At 50.1% G+C, this 18612-nt stretch overlaps 1 protein-coding gene across 3 annotated transcripts in view; it reads left to right on the plus strand.

Moving 5' to 3' along the window:
• Window positions 1–17946, plus strand: part of EPHB3 (EPH receptor B3) — an 88064-nt gene extending 70118 nt beyond the window's left edge. For 2 of the 3 annotated variants that reach the window (XM_081862226.1, XM_081862228.1), the window contains exons 4-16: window positions 528–683; window positions 1532–1867; window positions 4160–4284; window positions 5631–5799; window positions 5918–6023; window positions 7526–7578; window positions 10286–10408; window positions 10533–10780; window positions 12137–12352; window positions 12810–12974; window positions 13070–13263; window positions 13592–13747; window positions 16597–17946. In XM_081862226.1, coding sequence (XP_081718352.1) covers window positions 528–683; window positions 1532–1867; window positions 4160–4284; window positions 5631–5799; window positions 5918–6023; window positions 7526–7578; window positions 10286–10408; window positions 10533–10780; window positions 12137–12352; window positions 12810–12974; window positions 13070–13263; window positions 13592–13747; window positions 16597–16705 — 2156 coding nt within the window. In that variant the 3' untranslated portion in view covers window positions 16706–17946. The remainder of the gene's footprint in view (window positions 1–527; window positions 684–1531; window positions 1868–4159; window positions 4285–5630; window positions 5800–5917; window positions 6024–7525; window positions 7579–10285; window positions 10409–10532; window positions 10781–12136; window positions 12353–12809; window positions 12975–13069; window positions 13264–13591; window positions 13748–16596) is intronic. The other variant, XM_081862227.1, reaches the window with a different exon arrangement.
• The last annotated feature ends 666 nt before the right edge of the window (window positions 17947–18612 follow it).

Raw genomic sequence — 18612 nt, forward strand, 5'->3', positions numbered from 1 at the left:
AAGGTAAGAGGAAGATACAGATCACCACCAAGGCCCTTTTCCAGCCACCATTAGGAACCTGACTTCAGGTGCTGCAGGCAACCCAGAATTTGCGCCACCGGTGTTTGCTCTGTGATGGTTCATTTATCTAGATAAAGATCAGGGTGTGCTTGTCTGTGTCTCACAACATCATATTCTTCTGCATATAAATTACTTTAACTGATCCCAGCCTTGTGTTTTCATGTTGCTGCAGTCTGTCCTGGGATGACAATAATAATGATTAATAATATGCAAGCCATCGCTCCATGCTGTGGCCAACATGCCACAGTGATGGTTAATTTTAGGATTTGCTTGTTATTGCCCAGCCTGGCGAGGGCATTCGTTTGGGTGAGGTGTTGGAACAAAAAAGTAGGCTGAAATATGAAGCAATTTGGTTTTTTGCATATGTGTACCAGCTCTGCGTTTGCGTGTAATGGGGCTAAATTGGATCTCTTGCTGTGTGCCAGTAACTGAGACCTCCTCTCTCTCTCTCCTTCCCTCCCTTCCAGCCTGTGGACCGGGCACCTTCAAGTCAAAGCAGGGGGAAAGTCGGTGCACCCCTTGCCCTCCCAACAGTCGGACAAGCTCTGGGGCAGCTACTCTCTGCATGTGCCAGAACAACTATTTCCGGTCAGACACCGACCCACCCGACAGTGCCTGCACCAGTAAGTCTGCCCTTCTGCTGCTTGGCGTTTCGGTTTCACTTCAAAATGTGTTTATTTTGGGCTTATTATTCCACTCTAGCTTGAGGGTACCAAGGCCAATGAGATGAACCTCTAAGGTAGCACATGAGTGCACTTATACTTCCGCCCATTGCTTTGCTGACGAAACTAACAATTTACAAAAGATTTGCAAAGCTGCTTCGGGAATTGGGAAGATGGGAGAAGAGGTATGCTGGTGACGCCACACAGAAATGGCTTTTGGGGTGGGGTGGAGCCTCTACGCTAGCTTTGGGATGCTGTTGCTTACTGGAAGGAAAGGTAGCCGGGAGGCTGGCGTGGTGTAAACGCACCAGCAGAACCAATCCTGTACTTCTGCCAGTGTTTATGCCCCACACCAATTTCCTTCCCTATCTCCCTCTCCGTGAGCAATAGCAACCTTCCGGCCAGGCACCTCCGCTCTACCCAGCCAGCGGTTTCTGATGTCACAGGTACTAGTCAATCGGTGCCCTCTGCAGCCAGTTTTACCCTGGCTAAACCATGCTGCAGACTTGCAGAACCAGTCTTCTTTTTTTTCAGAGAGAAAAGGGTACATTTGCATTGTACCCACTCAAACCACCACACCTAAAAGCATTACCTCTGCTTCCTCCAATACGAGGTGGTTGTAAAGATGACTAGAGAAACTTGTATGCAAAACTCGTCAAAGACTCATGTGCCTTTGTGTAAATGCCAAGCATCATTTTATTTTATTTTTGGAGAGGGGGTGGTGAAAGGCTCTGGGGAAAGCCCAGCTTTGAGGGTAAGGTTTTGGGGGTTCTTTTGGGGGCCCTGAGCCTCTTTTGATCCCGTGGCAGGTGTCCCGTCGGCCCCGCGCAACGTCATATCCAATGTGAATGAAACATCCCTGGTGTTGGAGTGGAGCGAGCCCCGCGACTCTGGGGGCCGGGACGACCTGCTCTACAACGTCATCTGCAAGAAGTGCAGCGTGGAGCGCCGGCTGTGCATGCGCTGCGATGACAACGTGGAGTTTGTCCCCCGCCAACTCGGCCTGACCGAGAGGCACATTTACATCAGCAACCTCATGGCTCACACGCAGTACACCTTCGAGATCCAGGCCGTCAACGGAGTCTCAAGCAAGAGTCTCCAGAACCCCCAGTTTGCCTCTGTCAACATTACCACCAACCAGGCAGGTGAGTGCTTCATGGGAAAGGGAGGGCAGCTGCCTAGGCTCTCCCTGGCAATCTCTGCCGAGCCAGCGGTGAAGCAGGAACCTCTGGGGTTGAGGCCCTTTCATGCCAAACAGGCCTTGAACTTGGAGTCCTGGAGCTGCCATGGATTCCTGTAAGTGTGTTGGGCATCTGGTTGTGCATATAGCCAAGGATTTAAGGTTGCTGTTATAGAGAACATAAATGGTGTTGGTGGTTCTTGCTTAAAGAATCAGGAAGGAGCCTTCCGGTAACTACGTCCTAAAATCTTGCCCGAGGTTTGTTTGTTTTTAATGAGTTTGTACGCATTTCCCCTCCTTCGATGAAATGAGCCAGTGCGATGGCTTTCCAGACTTCCAGACACCTTTCTAGAGCTGAAGGAGGAAGTTTGGAAGAGAGATGTTCTTTCCGACTTCTTCTTCCATCTCTATGCCCTTTTCCAGGCTCAGACTGATTCTCCTGGAGCTGGATTTTACCCAGATCTCATGGGTATGAGCAAAGTATGTGCACACACTCTTTTCTCTCCTGTCTCTTGGGACAGGGAGAGAGTGATACGAGGAAGGGAAATGTCCAGATGAGTGGCTCCAGCACTCATTCAGAAATACAAATGTGGGTCCACTGACCTCCAAAGATTGGGGGCTCCTGTTGTGGAGTCAGGATGGCCAGGGCCAGCTCACCCATGAGACAAGGTGAAGCAAGTGCCACAGGCAGCAAGATCCCCGGGGATGGCAGATCCAACATCCAAGAACACATTGCTCACTGCTTCTGCCAGACCTGCTGTCTCCTCAGCAACCCTCTCCCCAAATGCTGCCTCCACAGCGGTCTCTCGGTCAATAGGAGGCACTGCTGGTCTCCTCCCACCCTCTGTTACCAATGTTCACCACCACCACCACCCCGCTCATGGCATAGATATTCACTGCCATCTTCTTCCCTGGCAAGGGGGCGCCATTTTGTGGTTTGCCTCAGGTGTCAAAATGTCTTGAGCCGGCCCTGATACTGGAGATCATTCCATGTTGCCCCAAAGACAGCTGTTCCCATGTGACCAGTAGGAAATTGCTGGTGGAGCTTGGTGAAGGGCTACCGACCTTTCCAGAAGGCTGCTCCTGTTGGGATATGCAATAGAGGAAGCGCAAAGGGTTTCCGTTCCGGATGATGGACTGGATCTTCCAGCTCAGGCCCTGCATTCCAGTGGCTTAGCAGACACGTTGGCGCCTATCATGCCTTTCACAGTGACCTGTTTGACACAGCGAATGGAACGCCAGTTGGCTCTCCAGTGGATTTGAGCCATTTTTAGTGGTCTTGCGAATGCTTCGTTGTGGCTCCAGCTTTATTTGAGTCCTGGAAATCTTAGAAAGAGCCCCACCCTTTTGGGGGCCAAGGAACACATTTGGAAAATCTAACATTCATTCATGCTGGAAAAAACAATTCACATAAGAAATACTGGTGATTCTCAGACTTGCAAAACACCGACATGTAACCCCACAGAACAAGCAAAACACAGGTGAAATAGACAGGCAACATTCACCCCCAAAACAGGCAGCGCAAACACACACAACCTAACAAGAAAATTGCAGGTGAACCCCTGGCTTCCCAAAAAAACACAGCTGCCAAAAATACAGGGAAAGCACCCCAAAAGCACCAGGGTGGCCCCCATCCTCAGAAACAATAATGCATTCAAGGAAATGGCTATTCCTCAAACTTATAAAGCACCTGCAGGTTTGCCTCTCCCCCCCCCTTACTTGAATGTTTTGGATGGGAGCTGGAAGACCAGGCTGCTTTCCTTCCTTTCAGCACACAAATCAGGCCCAGAAGATCCTAGAGCAGCCGTTCTCAACCTGTGGGTCCCCAGATGTTGTTGGACTACAACTCCCATCACCCCTAGCTAGCAAGGCCAGAGCTCAGGGATGATGGGAGTTGTAGTCCAACAACATCTGGGGACACATAGGTTGAGAACCGCTGTCCTAGAGAAAGGAAAGGAAGCTGGAAGCCTGCACTTCTCTTTTATGCCAGCCCAGCTGCTGCTGGCTTCTTAAAAAGAGAGAGACAATAACAATCTTTGTGAAAAGCATTTTGAAAATCAGGAGTGATGGGGAGCCCTGATGGACCCCAAGGGAAATATGGGGGGCTGCAGAGGCACCATGGTGCCTTTGGGTGTTGCATTGAGGACCTCAGCGACTCACATGTTCATCCCTCGAGTTGTCTGTCAAGGGAGCCGAATCAGTGTTATTTCTGCTGATAAGGAGGGAGTCTGATGCTTCTTCTCACCCCCCCCCACAGCTCCTTCAGCAGTTCCCACAATGCATCTGCACGGCAGCACGGGGAGCAGCATGACTCTTTCCTGGGAGCCTCCGAAACAGCCCAATGGGATCATCTTGGACTACGAGATAAAGTACTTTGAGAAGGTAAAGCTAATCCTCTGGCAGGGACGTGACGGGCACACTTCAGCTTGACAAACACTTGGTGCACTTCTTTTCCCGCTGAGAGGGGAATTAGGTAGTGTGCTGAATTCTACTGTGGTAGCCAAGCAGGTGAGCCAGCCAAACAGGAAGACCTCCGTTCAAATCTTGCGTTTGTGCTGCTGCCCTGTCTGCAAGGTGGGGGGCTGGGGTGATGCTGGCAAACTTTACAGGGGTGGTTGTGATGATTGCTGCAGAGATGGGGGAATCTTTCAGGCGTTGTGGGACTCTCAACTCCCACCAGCCCCAGCCACTATGGACAGTGGGAGTTGGGGAACAGCATCATCTGGAGGGTGCCGGATTATATTCCATATATAACGAAACACTTTAGCAATGAGAGGTGCTGTACAGAACAACGGTTAATAACAGCAGCAACGAATAATGACGATTAGCTATGATAAGGAGGAGAGAATGCAGGTTATTTAATGGGGGGAAGTATCTTATCAATGCACGGTCTTCCCAGGCTGCCTTTCTTTACTCTAGAGAAAACCACTAGAATGTTGTGCAAAGGAGAATTCTGGGGTGACCTTGAATGCCTTTGCTCTGCGTGTCCCTTTCTTGTAAAGGTAAAGGGACCCCTGACCATTAGGTCCAGTCGTGGCCGACTCTGGGGTTGCGGCGCTCATCTTGCTATATTGGCCGAGGGAGCCGGCGTACAGCTTCTGGGTCATGTGGCCAGCATGACTAAGCCGCTTCTGGCAAACCAGAGCAGCGCACGGAAACGCCGTTTACCTTCCCGCCGGAGCGGTACCTATTTATCTACTTGCACTTTGACATGCTTTCGAACTGCTAGGTTGGCAGGAGCAGGGACCGAGCAACGGGAGCTCACCCCGTCACGGGGATTTGAACTGCCAACCTTCTGATCGGCAAGTCCTAGGCTCTGTGGTTTAACCCACAGCGCCACCCGTGTCCCTGTCCCTTCTTGTAGAGATGCCTAAAGCAGGTGTGGGGAACCTTTGACCCTCTGGGTGTTAGGAATATAAGAAGAGCTTGTTGGATCAGGCCAATGGCCCATCTAGTCCAGCATCCTGTTCTCACAGTGGCCAACCAGATGCCTGTGGGAAACCAGGAAGCAGGATTCAAGCGCAAGGGCAACTCTACCTTCCTGGGGTTTCCAGCGACTGGTCTTCGTAAGCATGGTTGCCTCCAACCGTGGAAGCAGAAGACAGCCATCCTGGCTAGTAGTCTTTGACTGCCGTTCCTCCATGAATTAGTCTAATTCTTTTTAAACCATCCAAGTCGGGGAAGGGCTGCATGTGACCCTGAGATGCCCCTTTTCTCTTTCCCTGCAGCAGGAGCAGAGCGACGGCATTGCCAACACCGTCACCAGCCAGAAGAACAACGTGCGCCTGGAAGGGCTGAAGTCCAACTCTGCCTACATGGTGCAGGTCCGGGCGCGCACGGTGGCTGGCTATGGGATGTACAGCCTCCCCATGGAGTTTCGGACACCAGTGGAGGATGGTATGAGCTCTGCACCTTCCCCTCCCTTCCCCACAGGCTTCTGCCGTCCAAGCATCTCCCGTCCTTCTCCACTCCCACCTTCCAACACTCTTCCTCCTTCTTCTTCCTCTCCTAACAGGCTCCAGTAGCAAGAGCTTCCAGGAACTGCCTCTTATTGTGGGCTCGGCTACCGCAGGCCTCGTCTTCGTGATCGCAGTCGTGGTGATAGCCATTGTCTGCTTCAGGTACTGGTGGGGACGAGGGAGAGCCTGAGCTCCAGGGAGGGGCGTGACTATTCATTCTGTCAAGGATTGGATCTGCCTGTATTAGCGATAGACAATTTGTGGTGTTGTCCAGATGTTTTGGACTACGGCGCCCATCCCTCCAGATGTTGCTAGACTCTCAGCATGGCCAATGGTCAGGGGTGGTAATCCACAGAGTCCGGAGGGCACCACGTTGGCTACCCCCGGCTTGCATGAGCAAGCAAAAGTCTTGTGGCACCTCCAAGACTGATTGATTATGACTTAAGTCAGGGACGGGGAGACTTCGCCTTTCTAGAAGTTGTTGGACTCCCAATTCTCATCATCCCTGAGCCAGTGCTGGAAATTAGCCAGTCGCAAGGCGCATTTCGCAACTGGCGCGAGTCCCATTGCAACCGCATGGAGATCTCTGAATACCAGGTTGGCAACTGGGGAAAGCAAAACGTCACTTAGAGAAGGATTTGAAGTATTTTTCTCAAAGCTTGCATTTGCTTTATTCTGGATTGTTTTATTTGATGCTTTGATGTATTGTAAACCGCTTTGAGATTTGTTCTTTAAAATATAAAGTGGTATAGAAATGAAACCAACAAGAAGAAAGATCTCATCGGGGGTGGGGGGAGGTGCCTAGACATTCCATTGTGGCAACCTCAACTGTGGCTTAAGGTGCCATTTGGTGATCAGCTTATATATATATATATACAGTGGAACCTCTACTTAAGGACATCATCCATTCCGAGGTCCATCCACTGGTTGAAACGGGACGCTAGAAGAGGCGTCTTGTGCACGTTTGGTGGTAGTGCGCTTCTGCGCATGCGCAGACGGCGGCAGCCACTTCTGCACACGCGCAGATGGCAGAAGCCGCATGCGCGAATCGTGGCAAACCCAGTGTTTACTTCCGGGTTTGCTGCAAATGCAACTTGGAACGTCCACGAGACGAGGCGTATGTAAGTCGAGGTTCCACTGTATATGAGTTTCTAACTCATGCTGGTTAGGGTCAATAGTCGTTGCAGTTTGACCCCTTCTAGAAGGACCGCAGGTTCCCCCATCTCACCAACTTTCGTGGACTTGATTCCACTTGATCAGATGCATGGTGTGCAATTCTCAGTTGTCCATGTCTGTATAGATATCTGTATATCCATGGAGGCGAAAGGAATTATAAGCCACGAGGTCAGAGGGAAACAGAATGCAGAAAGTGCAGAGTGTGGCCCTTCAGGTAGAGGTGCAATGAATGCAAGTCAAGCACAGAAGCCCTTTATAGCACCCTGCCTTCATGGTATTCCCAGGGCTGATTGAACACTCTCCAGCTATTATTTGTGCATGGATGATAATAACTGCATAGATAACAGACCAAGAGGATGGGTGGAGTATATTTCGGCTCTCTGTGTGCAGTGGTGTTCAGTGTTCCAGTGCTCAGGTTTTGGTGGAAAGATGACCAGGAGGCGCGTAACGTTGCAGGCTCTTTGATGCCTTCTTTTCTCTTTGGGCAGGAAGCAACAAAACAACACAGACTCGGAGTATACAGAGAAGCTGCAGCAATACAGTGAGTATCCATATTGTTTTTTATTGCTTTGCTTCATAAAAAAAGAAAGAAAAGGAAAATGTATATATACACACATACAGACAGAAAAAAATAAAAGTACAATACAATATAAGAGACAAAGTAAAATAGATAAAAAAGAAAAATATATATATATACATAAACTAAATATTTACATCCACCACATATCTTGGTCTTTGCTTTCTAGACTTCCTTTAGCTACTCCCAAAATCGTTCGAAGTAATACTTTAAGTTACACATTTCTTAGTCTATATTGTCATTATATCTCTTCATATACATTTCTTAGTTTATATTTTCCTCCTAAATTATTTAATCTCCTATTATCTTTCGGCAATAACTCTTATTTTTTCACAGTGCGTCTCTGTATCCCTTTAGCGTTATTTTCCCTTGGTTAATGAATTCCAGATAATCTACATATTTTCCCCAATCCTTGGTGAACTTTTGGTGTTTTGTATATCTTACTTTACCTGTGAGTCTATCCAATTCCATATAATCTACCAGCTTTGATCTCCACTCCTCCACCGTTGGAGTTTCCTGCTTTTTCCACATCTGGGCCAGCATTACTCTTGCCGCTGCAACTGCATAATATACTAATTTACAGTCTTCTTTTCTTATCTCATGACCTAATATACCTAATAAAAAGATTTCTGCTTTCTTTGAAAACGTATATTTTAGGATCTTCTTTAATTCCGTGTAAATCTTTTCCCAGAACTGTTTCACTCTTCCACACTCCCACCACATATGGTAGAAGGAGCCCACACTAACCTTACACTTCCAACACTTGTTATTCACCTTATACATTTTCGATAGTTTCACAGGTGTTAAATACCACCTGTAAAACATCTTCATTACGTTTTCTTTTATCGTTATACATGCCGTGAAACTAAGTCCTTCCTTCCAGAGTTTCTCCCAATCTTCAAATAGTATATTATGTCCTACATCCTTTGCCCAGCGGATCATCACACACTTCACTTCCTCATCTCCTAGATTCCAATCTAGCAATATCCTATACATTTTCGATATAATTTTCTCTTCTTTATTTATAATCTCTGTTTGAAACTTAGATTCCTTCTCTCCATAGCCTCTTTCCTTAAAGTCCTTTCTGAACATTTGATTCACCTGGAGATGGTGTAGCCAATCATAAACATATTCTTTGACCTGGTCGTATGGACGTATCTTCCAATTCCCCTCCTCTTTGATTATTAACTGATTATATGTTGCCCAGTTGCTTCTCATATTGGTAGTCTTCACACACATGACTTCCAAAGGCGAAAGCCAATGTGGTGTTTTCGGTTCCAGCAGATTTTTATATTTTTCCCATGTTTCAATTAATGGCCCTCTAAAGATATGGATCCTAAAACCCTTATATATTTTCCATTTGTCCCGCCATAAATAGGCATGCCAACCGAAATTGTTGTCATAGCCCTCCAGGTCAAGTAGTTCTCTGTTCTCTAACTTTACCCAATCTTTGACCCAACATAAGCAAACCGCCTCATAGTATAACTTTATATCCGGCAAAGCGAAACCCCCTCTTTCCTTTATATCTGTTAGTAATTTGAACTGTATCCTAGGTTTCTTTCCCTGCCAGATATATCTCGAGAGCACTCGCTGCCATTCTTTGAAGATTCGGCTACCTTTAATTATAGGGATGGATTGGAACAAAAACATCAATCTTGGAAGCACATTCATCTTGATCGTGTTAATCCTTCCCCAGAATGACAATTTCAGCCTTCTCCAAATTTCCAGATCTCTTTTTATTCCCCTCCACGCCGGTTCATAATTGTTTTTAAATAAATCTATATTCTTAGGTGTTATCCAGATGCCTAGATATTTCACTTTATTAACCACCTCTATTTGCGTTTGCTGTTGAATTGTTTCTGTTGATTTCTGATCCAAATTTTTACTTATTATTTTTGTTTTATACTTATTTATTTTGAACCCTGCTACCTCTCCAAACTGATCTAGTTCTCAAAAGAAAAGAACTACAGTGAGTATCAAGCCAGGGGTGGCATGAGCACCTGAGTCACACAGGCATGTGAACGTTGTTTTTGTGGGTTCTGCTTTCTCAAGCCTGCATTTATTTCCCAGAGATGCCTGCACGCCTGTGTGTGCTCAGCAGCCCCAAAGGAGGCAGTCACCCTTGTTGTAGCTGCTGCAAAAGGCTGCATGTAGACCTCTTCGTCCTCTTTCTCCAATGGAAAGGTGGTACATAGCGGTGAGGATCATGTATCCTCACAACTGTGCTTCCTTATGGCAATTCCTGGCGGAATTCTTCCAATCCCAAGAAACTTTGCATTCCGTTTTGACAAGAGAGATTACAAGTTTCTAGCCCTCATTGTAATAAGGAAAAACTGTCCATAGTATTCAGAACAGAATTTTCCTTTTTGGGTGTCAGTGAATTAAAGGCATGTAAAGACCACCTTTTTAGTTTAAAAAGAAAAATAATTGCATCATTTGCCACCAGACCTACGTTGGGCAAAAAGAATCCTGCATTGCAGGGGGTTGGACTAGATGACCCTTGCGGTCCCTTCCAACTCCACAATAATTATATAATTCTATAATTATATGATTTTAATCTCAGGGATAATCAAGAAGAACCTAGGCAAGTCAAACTTAAATGAGCCCCAGATATGTCTGTCTATTGTGATAACAGCATGTGTCCTTATCCATCGCCTCTCTGTCCTTGCAGTCACTCCAGGGATGAAGGTTTATATTGACCCTTTCACTTACGAGGACCCAAACGAAGCTGTCCGGGAATTTGCCAAGGAAATCGACATTTCGTGCGTGAAAATCGAGGAGGTGATTGGAGCAGGCAAGTCACCTGATGGCAGCCCAGCTCCTCCCTTCCACCGAGGGAAGAAGGAGCGGGGTCCGGCTGTGCTCTCGGTGGGTGTGGCCACTCACTTCCGTCATGTGACCGTCTTGCCCTCCCGCAGGTGAATTCGGAGAAGTCTGCCGGGGTCGCCTCAAGCTTCCAGGCAGGAGGGAGATCTTTGTGGCCATCAAAACGCTGAAAGTGGGCTACACGGACCGGCAGAGGCGAGACTTCCTGAGCGAGGCCAGCATCATGGGGCAGTTTGACCACCCCAACATCATTCACCTGGAGGGGGTGGTCACCAAGAGCCGACCCGTCATGATCGTCACGGAGTTCATGGAGAACTGCGCCCTCGACTCCTTCCTGCGGGTGAGCAGGACTCCCTGGTCTTGCCAAGAGCTTCCTGGGCTCTTTTCAAGCAGACGTTAATAATAATAATAATAATAATAATAATAATAATAATAATAATAATAATAATTTATTTATACCCCACCCATCTGGTTGGGCTTCCCCAGCCACTCTAGGCGGCTTTCAACAAAATATTAGAATACAGTAATGCATCAAACATTAAAAGCTTCCCTAAACAGGGCTGCCTTGGTATAACTTGGCTTCTCACAGTGTGGGAACTGCCAGCAGCATACTCCATTATCTTTCTTATCCATTCTTCTTTGGTTGGAGCTTCTTCATCCTTCCATTTCTGCACATATAGAATCCAAGCTGCTGTTGGTAACATTTTTTTGGGGGGGGGGGGATTTCAGACCCTATCATCCCTAACAGAAATGCTTTGGGCTTTATAAATATACTCATCCTCGTGGTCTCTTCCAATTCTATGATCTGTGCCGTATTCAACCCATCAAATGTGGATGGGTTGCTCCAATGTTTTGGCAGGGGTTGCTTGTCATCTTACATATTGCACAAGCCCATTTGCTTGCGATGTGCAAGCCGTTGTGCATGTGTGTGTGTACATGCACGCACCATGGCAAGTGTGCTGGGCCCAGGGGTAACCCATGAAACATGGTCCGGGACCGGACCAGAATCCAAAGGTTCTGCTAGGAGTCAGTCCGACAGGGCCAAGGCAGGACACGAGGCAGGAAACCAGGCAAGGACAGATACAGGATCTCAGGCAGGATCTAGCACACAGCAATGTTGCTCCCGCAACCTGGGGCGGGGTCCGACAGCCTTTTATCTTTGTCAGGGTAGCACACGGTCCTGATCCCCCGGCAACTCACCTCCCTGTTTTGCCTAAAGGCAAGCACTCCTCCTGCGAGTACTCAGGTCTCTCCTTCTCTCAGACCTCAGTCTCTGCAGCTCGGGAGACATCGTGGGTTACTAGATCCAGGGGCCACCTCAGCCTCCCCTGACCACACCGGTAGTGGAGCAGCTGTAAGTGATGGCCCAGCTGAAGGCAACGAGGTAATCCCCGCATCTGGAGCCAGGGCAGCCTCAAGCCCCTGACTCGGCCCAGCTGCTGCTTGTTGCAGGGGAACCTGTGCAGACTGGGACTCTTCAGGATCAGGCCCCAGACTTGGTTCAGGTGATGCCTGAGGCAAAGGATCTGGTGCAGACCGAGTCTCCTCTGGTTCCGAGTCTGAGCCCAAGTCCCAGGCCATCACAGCAAGATTCCTAAGGATAGGCAGGGAAGCAGCAGATGGAGAGCTGATCTTTTCAAACCTGAGTCGAAAGGAGCCATTCTTTCTGACCCCTCTCTGCTTGTTCCACCAACAGCTGAATGATGGGCAGTTCACGGTGATCCAGCTGGTTGGCATGCTTCGCGGCATCGCCGCTGGCATGAAGTACCTGTCCGAGATGAACTACGTGCACCGGGACCTGGCAGCCCGCAACATCTTGGTCAACAGCAACCTGGTGTGCAAAGTGTCCGACTTTGGGCTCTCGCGCTTCTTGGAGGATGACCCCGCAGACCCCACCTACACCAGCTCGCTGGTATGTGACACCCTCGCCGCCATGTCCTGTCCCTCCCCTCTCAGAGACCTCGCAGAGAAGCCCTGTTCAAGGACTGGTCTCTCCGCACAGAGATATCTAGGGCCTCTTGCATGCTACAAGGGAACCCTGTGGGCAAGGAAGAGTTACCCCGATGAGGCAAGAACTAGAATTAAGAAGAGCGCGGAAAAATATGCCGAGGGAAGAACTAGTGGGAGGTCCACATCTTTGGGAAGAGAGCATGGCCTAGTGGTTAGAGCCGCTGCTTGGCTTCCAGGTTCAATTGCCAATGGTGTCTCCAGGTAGACACCCTTTGTCTGAAAACTTGGGAGAGCCTGATGCATTACAATTTAAAAATAAATAAATTGAAATGCAACTCTCATTAGCCCAGCATAACCAGCATAATCAGGCTGACCCCATCTCCCTCCTGGAGGGGTTGGCGCTAATTAACGGTGTCAAGTGTCTCTTCCCGCAGGGCGGCAAGATCCCGATCCGGTGGACGGCCCCGGAAGCCATCGCCTACCGCAAGTTCACGTCTGCCAGCGACGTGTGGAGCTACGGAATCGTCATGTGGGAGGTGATGTCCTACGGTGAAAGACCTTACTGGGATATGTCCAACCAGGATGTAAGTACGGCCTCCTCCCGTGTAGGAGAAGGAGAGGTGCAGGAGCAAAAGCGTCCCTCTGTGACCCCTTGCCTGTTTCTCACTGGTCTCCTTAGGTGATCAACGCTGTGGAGCAAGACTACCGCCTTCCACCGCCCATGGACTGCCCCACGGCACTCCACCAGCTCATGCTGGACTGCTGGGTGCGCGACCGCAACCTCCGGCCCAAGTTCTCGCAGATCGTGAACACGCTCGACAAGCTGATCCGCAACGCGGCCAGCCTGAAGGTCATCGCCAGCGTGCAATCTGGGTCAGTGCCGTTCGCTCCCTCACCCTCTCCAAGCACAGGCAACCTGCTGTGTCTGGACTAACTGTGCCAAGTTTCTAGCTCTCATGGAGGAAAAATAAATAAGCAAACCTCGGATATATCTATCTATGGCCTTGGGGGCTAGAGTCGGGCAGCAACCGGGGCTGGAGCGACGAGCAAAGAGGGTGGACAGGGAAGCACACAGCCGCCTTTAGCCTCCTCGCGTGCCAGAGGACTGCCAGGACTGCCCCCCTGTGGCTCAGCCCCCCACGCAGCCCACTCTCCCCCTCCTGAGCCTTGCCTGACCTCTGGGCTCTCTCATCCTTCGCAGCGTTTCCCAGCCCCTCCTGGACCGCACCGTTCCGGATTACACCACCTTCACGACTGTGGGCGACTGGCTCGACGCCATCAAAATGGGGCGGTACAAAGAGAACTTCGTCAACGCCGGATTCGCCTCCTTCGACCTGGTCGCCCAAATGACAGCCGAGTAAGTACAAAGGGGCGGGGCAGTGGGGCAAAGCATGCAGCGGCCCCAGGAGACCGGGCAGTTTCTGGTTAAGCCAGACAACGTAGCAGGGGAAGGCTGAGATTGGCACGATACGTTACCTGGGTACGATCTCAGGGGCCAAGTGAGGACTGGAGCATCCTTACCAGGGATGCTACAAGCCACAGGGGAACAGAGATGGGCTTGTAGTTCCCTGGTCCATTTGTGGTGGGCAACCTAACGCCTGCTTTTGGCTAGGATTCATTCAGTGTGTGTTGGACACGGTATACAGTTGAGACTTCTTGATGCTGTTAAGCAAGATAATGTCTACCCAGGGCCCCTGAACACAGAGGACGGAGCTGTTAAACGTCCCTGAATATGCAGCCATGGTTTGTGTGAGACACATTGGTGGACAGCAAGGAGTCAAGTACAGTCATACCTCGGGTTAAAGCAGCTCCGGGTTAAGCGTTTTCGGGTTGCGCTCCACGGTGACCCAGAGGTAACGGAACGCGTTACTTCCAGGTTTCGCCGCTCGCACATGCGCAGGTGCTCAAAATGACGTCAGGCGCATGCACAGATGCGGTGAATCGCGACCGTGCAGTCACGGGTTGCGTTCGCTTCAGGATGCGTACAGGGCTCTGGAACGGATCTTGTTCGCATCCAGAGGTACCACTGTATATAATAATAATAATAATAATAATAATAATAATAATAATAATAATAATAATATTTCAAAAGCGGACTGCACCCGACTAAAGTTCTTGCAGTAGGCTGAGTATTCTTCTCCTCTTTAAAAGCTCTGCATCATGGGAAACAGACTTCTTTCCAGGGGTGGGAAATGGCAAGGAAGTGGATTTGGGTGAAACTTTAGGAGAAACACCCCAATGGTTATGGTACCTTAAGAAGGGGACAGACAACCTTGGGAAGCGGTCGTGGTCTCTCCTTTGCTGGGCCTGCAGAAGCAGAAGCATGATAGCCTCCTGCCAGGGACTATGTGGCCTCTAAGACCCCTCCCAGCTTCTTGATTCTGTGACCTCTCAAAATCATGCCCATTTTAATATGTCTGTTTATTACACATTGCTCTTCCAATCCTATGAAAGGGCAGAGACAGTGTGGGGCACCAAAGCCCACTCACTTGCACTCTGAAAATCTGGCTCCACTTTTGACATTAGACTCCCAGAATTGTCCAATTTATTTTGTACCCTGTGTTTGCAGCTTTTAAGCGCCAGTAACTGCCTGGCCACTGTCCGACGCTGCACTATGGCTACATTCACACCATACATTTAAAGCACCGTGAGACCCCTTTAAACAGCCAGGGCTTCCCCTAAAAGAATTCCAGGAGTTTTTAAAGGGTTCTGAGAACAGTTAGAAAAACCCCATTCACTTCCCATAACCACAGTTCCAGAGTGGTGTAACAGGCAATCCTTCTGCGCAGGGAACTCTGGGAATTGTAGCCCTGTGAGAGGAACAGGGGCCTCCTAGCAACCCTCAATGACCTTAACAAACTACAGTTCCCAGGATTCTTTCGGGGAAGTCACGACTCCTTTAAATGTGAGAGTAGCCCCAGGTGGAGCCTTTGCCTAACCCTACATTTCCCTTCAACATTTTTGGGTTTTGATCATCCACACCTGATCCTCCATCATGCTGTCTCCTGTGTCCAGAGAGCTTCTCTTCATTCCTTGCATTTGGACTGTGGAATGAAATTCTCACCAGCCTACCGGGGCAGGGGTGGGTGGGGAGATGACAGTCTTTTGTAGACGATTCATCGTCTGGGGTCACAACTCGCCATCTCCTGGTGCCAGCCACTAGTCGAAAGATCCTTGCTGCTGCCAAATGTGGCGAGCCGGCACTTGAGTATTTGCTGAGACCTTCATGGGACATGCATTCCATCAAGTCAATCCTCTTGTACTGACTTCAGCACTGCCAAAAAAAGCAAAGAAAGACTTTGAATTGGCCTTTTGTTAGGCCAGGGACTCAGAATCCCCCTTGAGAACAGTGGTGCTCTGGATTTAAATGTCTTATTGAAGGGGTGGGGGTGGGTTCTGCAGAGGGCCATGTACACTGAGTCACTCTCTCCGGAATGTGCCAAGCCAGCCCCACTGCATCGAGGGCTCTCCTTTCTGTTCTGCTAGGTGGGGGCCTCTGGACGCCTGCCCCAGAGACCTTCTCTGATGGCACCGCTGCTCAAGAATGGTCCTGTCTGGGGCAGGGAGGTGTCCTCCATGTGTGGACTGTTCACAGAGCCTCCCCGCCCAGCAAAAAAATTAATTAAAAGGCCCCCAGCTGCTTAAACGGACTCTGTATTCTTAAGGTCCAGGGACACTAACCACAGCCCTACCCAAGTGTCAAGTGGAGAGGAGGAAGGTCATCTGAAGTGGGCGGGCAGGACTGTGGCTGAAAAAGTCAATTCATTAAATGGAAGTCAGTTCACACCACTAAAAATAGATTCGTGTCCATCCAGCACAGTGGATCCATCAGGACAAAGATTTACGATTGCAGAGTGGAACTTCTGCCTTAAAAATTGTATTGCATTTGAGAACTCTGATTGCCTTGTGTGTTAGTGACTCTGACCACAGCATTTTAATGTAGGTCATTATTATTACCCCTTATGTTGCTTCTTTTTTGAGAGCACCTAGTGAGTTCATGGACAGGGAGATATCTGAACACAACTCACGCCTCTGAGCAAAAACACACTGCTCTCCACTACCAGCCCTCCCGTTGATGCATCTGGTGGCAGGGAGTTCCATGGGTCAGCTGCACTTACTCCCTTTCCTGCACTTACCGACACCCCGCAAAAGCTGGGTTCCCCTTTCCATGCCTTGCTAACTCCTTTGCTCCCTGTGTCTTTCCAGGGACTTGCTCAGGATAGGAGTGACGCTAGCAGGACACCAGAAGAAGATTCTGAGTAGCATACAGGACATGAGGTTACAAATGAACCAGACGTTGCCAGTTCAGGTTTGACGGCTGAGGACTCTGGCTTGGAATGGACCCGACGGGGGAACCTCCCTGGGATTCTAGTTTGTGGTGCTGCCCAGCTTCCTGAGTGTGGGGCGGGGAGAAGTGTCGTTCTCTCTCCACCCCACAACCCTCCACCCCCATGTTTTTGCGTGGAGCCTATTGGCTTGTCAACAGACCTCTGGCGGGACGGACTAGGGTGGCCCTAGCTAGATTAACGGCACGTGGGGGGAGAGGCCTGAAGGAAACCCTGCCTTTTCTTCTTTCCCCCCTTTCCCCCCTTTTTTTATTTCGCTGTTGCACGCTCGCAATGGCGTGCCAGCAACGCGGAGTCTTCATATTGAAGGCGCATTACGGATGGGGCGGGGACGGAGACACCAGCTCTCCCCCCTCACTGAGGCCCTTCCCCACTGCCCTCCAACGGTGCCATCGTTGTCCTTTGGGCATCTCAGCCCTCGCTGCGGAAGATTCCTCCAACTCCACGCTGCCCAAGAGGAACAGGAATCCCCAGCCAACAAGCAAATGGAAAAGGCACCTGCCAGAGCCGCTCTCCTCCCCAGGAAAGGGGCATCCAGCCGGGCGTTTTCCCCGCACGCCCAGAGACGATTGCGCCAGGGCCAGCTCCGCTCCCCGGGGCCGGCAGGGGGCGTCTGCAGGGAGAGATGGCGGCCGGTCCATTTGGGACCCTGAACGCTGGAACTACAAAGCCGGTGGCAACGCTGGCGAGTTTTCTACACAAAGGAGTTGGGCGACCCGGCTCCGCGTCTTGCAATCGCAGCCTTGGGTGTTTCCAAAGACCCGTCAGCGCGAGTTTGCACAGAGATCACACGGACAGGCGGACGTTGATAGGCAGCAGGATTCGAGAGAAAGGGGAGGCTGAGCGGAGGAGCCTTGCAATCTCAGACCCCCCCCACTCCACACACCCCGCCACGACTTCCTCCCCACCTCATGTTTTATGCAGGAAGGAGCAGGCCCTGTCAGCCGCACACCCATCTCTGCGGATCCTTTTCTTGACACACGCTATGATCGCTGCCAAAAAGACTGGAACACTTCCCTCTATCTCCCACCCACCCACCGCCCCCCCCCCCGTTTCGTTTTGCTTTCTTCCGAAAGCCTCTGCAGCCCTGAGCCGAGGGGGCAGGAGGCTCCCTCGCGGAGGTGGCGAGCTTGCATGTGTACGAGTGCGTGTACTGGCCGTCTGGACCGTGCAAGAAGGCATGGGCCGAATAAAGGCAATAACAATTTTACTTGAGTTTCCTTCAATCGATTGATCCCTCCCTCTGCCCCCTCCTCCTTTCTCTGCTGTACAGAACCCACAACACACACAAAATGTTAGGCACCTGCCCTTCCAACCTTCCTCTGTTACAGAGTTTTTCTTCCTCCCTTTGCCTCCAGAAGGAAGTGGGCAACGCTTTCCTTCCAGCCGCACGCTACAAGCAACGAGACGTTGGGAGGATCTTGCGAGTGGGGTGGCAGAGGCAACTGCAGAGTGCGGCCCCACCTCCTCCCGCCCTGCTGGTATCACAGAGTTGCTTTGTGCGTCTGTGTCCAGCTAACCACTGTCTCCCTTACCCACAATGCCTCTCTTCTTCCTGTGCAGCTTTGCCCAGCCACAGTGGTCCCTGGTTTTGGACCTGGAGGTAGCAAGGGCAGAGGGCAGGCAGGGAAAAGGGGTGAACCTCATCTACTCTGGACTGCAAGGAGCAAACACAGAGGAGGGCGCTTTGGGTAGGAATGGGAAAGTTGTGGCTGCAAGGCGAGGCCCAAATCTCTCTTGTCTCTGCTCCATTCTCCTTTTTTTTTGGTCCTTGTACAAGGACAACCTTGGGTTGACACTGTGAAAGCTGAAAACAGATCTGAACTTGTTGGAGTGACCCTCCATGTGTTTTTGGAATCCCGCAATTGGCCCCACC

Source organism: Podarcis erhardii (genome assembly GCF_964252035.2).
Source record: "Podarcis erhardii genome assembly, chromosome: 5".
Lineage (NCBI taxonomy): Eukaryota > Metazoa > Chordata > Lepidosauria > Squamata > Lacertidae > Podarcis > Podarcis erhardii.